Source organism: Triticum aestivum, chromosome 5A (assembly GCF_018294505.1).
Source record: "Triticum aestivum cultivar Chinese Spring chromosome 5A, IWGSC CS RefSeq v2.1, whole genome shotgun sequence".
In the NCBI taxonomy this organism is placed as follows: domain Eukaryota; kingdom Viridiplantae; phylum Streptophyta; class Magnoliopsida; order Poales; family Poaceae; genus Triticum; species Triticum aestivum.
This window is the reverse complement of record NC_057806.1, coordinates 654,958,677-654,966,520: the sequence shown is the minus strand read 5'-3', so window position 1 is coordinate 654,966,520 and position 7,844 is coordinate 654,958,677. Positions and strand designations below refer to the sequence as shown.

At 44.8% G+C, this 7,844-nt stretch overlaps 1 protein-coding gene across 1 annotated transcript; it reads right to left on the bottom strand.

The window, feature by feature from the left end:
- Positions 1–586: 586 nt before the first annotated feature.
- LOC123105670 (condensin-2 complex subunit D3) lies at positions 587–7,844 on the bottom strand (the record flags this gene model as incomplete). The annotated part of the gene is given in 9 exon segments (XM_044527778.1): positions 587–939; positions 2,338–2,985; positions 3,088–3,262; positions 3,346–3,502; positions 3,581–3,695; positions 3,851–3,938; positions 4,537–4,628; positions 4,700–5,191; positions 6,009–7,844. Coding segments are annotated over 8 exon segments (3,579 nt in total), but the record flags the coding sequence as incomplete, so codon positions are not given.

The following is a 7,844-nucleotide window of genomic DNA, read 5'->3' as shown; positions in this document are numbered from 1 at the left end:
GTTCTGGGGACTAATTGACCGGCCATTCCAAACAAGCAAAATCGGAGACTGGACTGCACATCTTCAGACCAAAAAATAAAACGGGCACTACTTTGAAATGCAGAAGCGGCTCATCTGAAGCCTGGTTTTGATGGTGTCGATGGGGTAGGGCGCCGTCTCCACCATGACAGGGAATGGGAGCTGTAGAGAAGAGTGGGCGAGGGAACTTGGGAGAGAAATGTCGGGGCGAGGGTAAAAGTCAAAACGAAGAAAATTTCGTTACGCTCGGGATTTTGTACGTGGAAAGCAAAAACGTTCTGCATTTTGGGACAGAGGGAGTAGAAGATAGGCCCTGTAAAACAGAAAAAGAAAAGATTTCTATGGTCCAGCAAAAAATTTGAGTTTAACCATAGTGGTCCAGCAAATTTTATTCTCTGGTGTCAGGCCATCTGTTCATTCTTGTATTCGTTGTACATGTTAATACATTCAGAGGAACAAACTGATGATGTTTTTATGCCTAAAACTGGAATTCTTTGTATTCCTCTTCTCGTGTAAATAGAAGTTCAAAAGCCTGGAGCTGCATTGCTAAGATACATCTGAGCAATTATTGTACAACTAGTTAAGACAGCACTTGCAATCATTTCAGCTTTCTCGACACCATTCGATTACAGTTACACATCTACAGAATCAATCAGTAAAGAGAAAAAGAAAAGAAACTCATTGAGAAGATGAGCCTAGTAGTATAAGTTGTCCCTCTTAGCATCATGATACAGTTACATATTTCTGAAAGTGCTATCCCTAATAATATCAAAGCTCTTGCAGGTGCATATGACATCTCAGTACATAATGCCCCATGAAATGAACACAAATTTGCTCTTGCTCTGTCTTGTAAACATCATGACGTGTAAAGCGGCTTCGCATGCACACACCTTGAATGGTAAACAATGTTAACTCCATTTCCTGAAAATGAAGAGAATCAATGAGCCGTGACTAACAAAATGTATGGTCCAAAAGGTGAATGGATATAAAAATAGCAGTTCAAGTAGAGATGTACTCCCTCTGTAAAGAAATATAAGACCGTTTGGATCACTACTTCATTGATCTAAACGGTCTTATATTTCTATACAGAGGGAGTATTACTGTAGAGAATTTGCTCATCAATGCACTGATATATGCGCTTCACATGGTCCCATTCATAAAACAAAAGAACGCCGCCTGTTCTTTGCTGGAAACAGTTTGGGAAACCAATTGTATGACATGGGCAATCACCCAGGAAAGTAGCACAAAACAAAACTGAGCTAAATCAAAATTTCTTGTCATGTCTTACTTATATAAATATAATATAATAATAATAACTGAGATGTTATAGAGTTGTTTTTGAATGTTGAGTGGATAATTCATATTTATGGCATTTTACTGTAGGACTTCTCTCATTTTTATTGGCTTAAGGATAATGTTCACAAAAGAAATATAAAGGCCAGTTCTTTTGGCAGTTCAAGAAATAAGCCACCTCCTCCCTAGCTTTTCCCATAAGCCGCCTCTCATACATTGGGGCTTCTAAACTAGTTATGAGATAACTAATTTAGAAGTCTCAACAAATTTAGGGGGCGGCTTATTTTTTAAGCTGGGAAGAGGCGCAGCTTATTTTTTTAAGCTGCCCAAAAGAACTAGCCCTAAGAACCGCTCCCAGTGAAGGTGCATATATAGAACAGTAAGTTGTGGTCCAGAAATGAGATAACTTCCAATTTAGCTAAGTAGGGACTTGAGATGCAAAGTTGGGCCATGCGGAAAAAAAGAAGCTCGAAGAGCACATTTTGCACACAAAACCCGTAGCTATAAACCGGTGAATAGAGGAAAGTACTGCACAACATATCTGAGAAGTATGTAGATATCTCCCATTGCCGATGAGAATAAATGACTTAGGATGAGTAAGCATGCTTATGTTAATAATCATCACAAAATAGAGAGCAATACATCAAGATGTATTTTTGCCCTAGGCTCAGTACGCTTGAACTTCAAGACATAAGCTACTATTCACAAAACTTGTTTATTCATGTTTGAAGAATACCAGTAAAAATGGGAAGAAAAGCCACACTAATCCATAGATCTCATTGGGAATGGACATATCAAGTTCTAGTAAGTACTCCCTCCGTTCCTAAATATAAGTCTTTTTAGAGCTTCCAATGCGGACTACATGCGGAGCAAAATGAGTGAATCTACACTCTAAAATATGTCTATATACATCCATATGTAGTCCGTATTGAAATCTCTAAAAAGACTTATATTTAGAAACGGAGGGAGTACATCATATCTACATGTGCATGCAACAATAGAAGTAAAAGGCCTTCTATTTTTTACCTTGGATTGCAAGTTGTTAGCATGCTAATTCTCATCGTCTGATCCAAATGGCTCGAGCCGCCTCACTGACTCTAGGATAGCCGGTCGGCGCGAGCCACTCAGCGCCCCAGTGCCCAGCACCGACTTCACCTTGGGCACGCTCATGGTGTGCAGCGGCGGCGTCGGCACGTTCCGGTTCATCTCCTTGAGCACCGACCGCGCCGTGGCCTTTGCAGCCGCGTCACCCGGGTCAGGAGCAGCCGGAGAGCTCCTGCTGGGGCCGGCGGCCTCTCCGTCCCTGGACGACTTGCCCTTGCCGGCCTCGAACTTCTGCATGTCGTAGAGGAGCTCCTTCTGCAGCTGCTTGTCCGCCACCAGTATCTCATCGAACTCGTTCTTGTAGTCCTTGAGGAGGGTGCGCAGGCACTCCATCAGGCACCCCGTCAGAGGGCTGTTCTTGCTCTCCAGCAGCCGCTTCAGCTCGATGAATATCGGGATCGCGATCTGAATCAGGTTCTTCTTTGCCACCTGGGTCACCGCCCTCCCTTTGGCCGCCTGGAGGGCGTTGGCCGTCCCGCCATCTCCACCGTCGTCGTCCATCTCGAAATTGTCCGCGAGGATGCTGGGATGGATGCGCATCTCCTTGCAAGCTAGTATTTGTAGAGCATCCTGTAGGGAAAAAAACATATTTTGCATCACAAAACGCTAGGAAATCATATAGTTTATGTCCAGCGCCATGTGATCTGCCGCAATATACAGACAGGTACATACCTGAACTACAGCCCTTCCAGCTGCATCGTCAACACTTAGTAAGCCATCACAAACACCTGCTAAGATCTCAGCACATAACTTGGCTGATGTAGCTAGAAGGTGCTCCGGGGCCATTTGTTTCAACAAGGACACATATATGTGCATTCGTTTTGACCTTGAACTTTCGTCAGTTCCCCTGCAATAAGAAAGTCACAATAAATGTCAGGTAAAGGTGGACATGGTTTTTACAAAGTGAACATCATGCATATATATGTTTACCGTATCGCGAAAAGGGTTTGTCCTCTGTCTGAACTTTGAGACCCTTGAGAACTCTGAGACTGAGACTGAGACTCACTATATCCACCATGTCCTGTGCAATTGTTTAGGACGTAGATAGCTTCTATGAAACTGTTATATGCAAGAAGTGGCGCTTTGGCTGCAACATTTATGTTCATGTTAGGCATGCAGTGACTTAAGAAAATGATACAGAATACCAAGAGTAAAATAAGTAAACCTTTTAAGATGCTTCCAAATAGGTAGTCAGCCAAATGCCTTATCTTATCCGATTCGTCAACTAAAGATGGCAGAAACCGAAGGAAAAGCACTCCTCTCCATTTTACGTAATCCCTCTAGGTAAAAGAATAGCTTCAATTAATTACCACATGGATATTTAGATGTACTCCCTCCGTCCCACAATATAAGATCGTTTTCAAGGTATGTTAGCTTGAAAAAGGATCTTATGTTGTGGGACAAAGGAAGTGACACTGAAAGAATGACAAAGCACCTGCAGCAACTTCGCGAGTAGGACAAACGTTTGCCTCCGTACTACTTCGCAGGGATCACGCAGCACTTTTGTTATTTTTGACATATAACTGTAAAACAAAGGAGGGGTCAGTGTAAGTTCATATTTGCAAATTTAACAATTAACTATATGTAAAAATACATGTGCAGTGTAGCTGATAAGATACTATGGTGGTCTTCACATAAAACAATTACAGTTTTTCTTTTGGTAATTACCATCAAAAACAGAATGTACAGAATCAAAAGAACTGCTGTTGGTATATGCCACAAGACATTCTTATTATTTTGATCTTAATTGCCAGCAATAGCTGCAGCTCATGCTCCCGTACCATCTAATTTGAAGTCAAGTATCTCTCTCAGTTTTTAATATATGTTTTTTTTCATTTTATAGACATAGAAAATGGAGTTACCTAAGCTCATATTGGATCAAGCACTGGAACTATGTAACTTGAAAAATGGCCAAGCCCAAGAAAAAAAGGCAAGGGGAGTAATTCTATCATGCTTCATTGTGTGAATAAAAATATGTGTGAACATCCCAAAGTGTGCATATCAATTACATCTGATGTACAGGAGCCGACACCACCTAATATATCGGAACATGCATATCTGCTTGAAATAATCAATGTAACTGAGTTATTGAAGGGTGACCATTCAGAGATATAAGCTCACCAGTCAACTAGTGCTGTATAGCGTACATAAAAGTCAGCCATTGCTATCATGATGTTATTCCGGAGGGTAGCCAAATCACTCCGCTCAAGCTCCTGATTTATACAAGTAACACTGAGTGTCTATTTGTTAAGAACAGTCAGGAGTGCAGTTGGAGGGGACGCACCTGAACAAAGAGCGGAATATATCGTTTTGCTAGTTTGTCATCTACAAGGCATATTTTCGCCATTGTATCCCACGACTGTATATATAATGATGGAGCTACCTCATTGAAAGAAACGGCTCCACCTGCAAGCATTGTTGGTCTTGGCTCGGGGTTTCCAGAGGTTATGACTGTGTGCAGCAAAGGAATGATGCCTTGCACACTAGCATCAGGGCAAGCTAGGATCACTGATCCAACGGTGAAGACGGCAATAACAGCTTCTGACATCTCCTTTGATGTGGATGCCTCCTTTCTTCCCTTAAGTTTGCCGGTCAGAGGAGTATTGTAGCTACAACCCCTGGAATCTTGTGATGTTCCTTTTATGTAGCGTTCTAGATTATCAACTGCTTTATTGATAAGTTGCTGAACCCACTTCATTATTAGTGCTTCAGCTTCCTTTGCCGTTTTCGCTTTCCGTTTACATAAAGTTTTCAGTGACTTTACATGGGCATCGACCTGTATGTGCATGAAATAAAACATTGCCATCAAGATATGGATAAATCCTACTTCTGTTAGGAATGATGTTGGTACAGAACAATGATATGCAGTAGCAGAGCAAGGATGAGTGCACGCCCCAGGCCAGCCCTCTAGCTATTGTTGATACAGTACGCTACAATACCTAATATAGCTACAGTCAATGAAACGTTTCTTGATATGCATTTACTCAACAACCCAGAAATCTGTCATTGAAGAGATAACACGAATGCATTGGGAACATTTTGCAGAACTTCGGATAGACAAATAATAGATATATGACAAATAATCAAAGCAACGCATAGACACTGCATTATCTTATGATTCGAGCCCAAACCTGTAACTGGTGGGTTTTTACAGGGCCATTTTGTGACTGCGGTAGTTGCTACAGCTAAGCTGGAAGTATATCCCTTTCAGAAAGTTAACATAGCATACTTTGGATTATATTTAGGTGTATGATACCCAGACACGACTTATGGGTCTACAGTTCTGCCTATTAAATAACTATAACATGTTTACCTACATTCAAGGCCTTATGAAATACAATAGTTTACAATAACTCTCAGTAGATACTCCAAGTCCCACTATCACAAGGAATAGAGCTAGTGTACAATGTAACGGGATCTAGTAGATTTATGCCTGGACTTATGAGGATTTAACTGGGGTTTTGGTGTATTCAGAACACAGTTGCCAGACTAGTCCAGCAGTCCATGACATAACAGAGTGCAAGACTCCACTGTAACATGAAAAACTTATTGGCACCAGAGTAGATATTGCTTTGGATTCAATAAATGATTACCTCACTCAGGTTCATATCAAAATTTTCAATCCGCGTGAGTAAGCTGTGTGCCAGTTCTGCTGCAGGCTCCACAGGTAGCTCCATGGAGACATTTGAAATAGTTTGCAGGAGTGAAACACGATCCACAGCCCAGAGTGCAGAGTTTGGTTCCCCTTCAGAAGAAGCTTTACCTTTGCCTTCTTGGCCAACATTATCAAGGAGTTTCCAGTGGTGAGAGAGGAACTTCCAGTTAACTGATTTAGGCGCAAATGAGGAGACCTCGGAAAGAAGCCACCAAGCCCCAGCTGGTGCAGTCCAATTCTCAATTGGCTTAGAACTTCTCAACCACAAGGTTTCAGATATTGTAATTATATTCTGGAGTGAACTAGCAAGCATTGGTCTCAGCTTTTTCTTCTTCCCAAGGCTTGCGCATATCCTTTTTATGCAGGGAACAACCTCTCCATCACATATGCTTTTCAGCAAATCCAGTGTCCCGTCCGGGAACAGCTCCTCCAAGTTGACTGAATCATCATCCAGTTTCAAATTGGCAGCTTGGCAGACCCTGTTCAGAACCAGTTCAAGAAACAAGTTCTCACATTCCTCCTGGATACTGGTCTCACTATCAATCATCAGCGATGGCACAGCCTGAAGCCACTCCTTTGTCACACTCTCATCTGGGAATTTCCGGAACACCTCTGAGATGGCTGCAAGAGCCGCCTTGCGAATGGTGACTAGCGGATCAGAGCACGCAGCCCCCATTGCAGTAAGTAGCGACTCATCGACAGGTCTGCCAATCAAACCAATTGCCTTGGTGATGAGCACAAGTGCAGCTTTCCTGACGGCAGCCTTATCATCAATGCACCTTCTCCTCAACAACTCTCCAAGACCCATGTTCCCAATCTTCATCACCTCCTGCAGTCGATCGACCTCCACACCTCTTTCAGACAAAACATCAAGCGCATGGGCTGCATTTGTCAAGGCCCGAGCCCGGACCGCTCCAGCGCTATCCGAACACCTCTCCACCAACACCTGGACACACTTGAGCCCCCAAGAGCCCTCCTGGAGACCAGATTCATCGATTTCCGACGGCAACAGCACCGGCAGCATCGCCAGGACCATATCCACAGCAAACAGCCGTCCCTTTGCTTTGCCCCTGGACATGGCCACCAGATATGCAGCGAAGCCCTCCCTTTGAAGTGGCTCCATTGCCTGCACCACCTCAACTATGGCCTCAACAGCCAGCCCCCTCGCCTCCGACTTCTCCGGTGCCTTCACCGCCAAAAGCCTCGGCAGGTACCCCACCACCTTCCTTATCCCCAACTCCTCCCCTTCCTTCCTTATCCCCTCCTCCTCCCCTTCCTTCCTTATCCCCTCCTCCTCCCCTTCCTTCCTTATCCCCTCCTCCTCCCCTTCCTCATCAGCACCCAAAGGCACAATCTTTCTGACCAAGAACTCGACCGCGGACGACCGCACAGCCGATTTGCCACCCGAGAGCACCAGCGGTACCAGCGCGCGTATCACATCCTGCACTGCCTCGGCCTGGTAGCGAGATCCAAGGACGGCGGCAAGGACATTGAAGGCCGCGAGCTCGGCGGCGGTGTCGATGAGCGACCTCAGCGCATCCGGGTACTCCCCGAGCGGCAGCCTCCCCGCGGCATCGGCGAGCAGGGAGAGAGCCTGCGGAAGGAAAGACGGGGGCCGCGTGGCCGCTTGCTGGCGCTGGTTCTTGCGCTTGCGGGGGTTGGCGGCGTTGCCGGAGTCGGAGGCGGCGCTAGGGTTATGGGTGTCGGTGGCGGCCTTGCGGAGGGCGAGGAGGAAGGAGAGGAAGGGGAGCGGGGAGAAGAGGGAGGCAAGGGG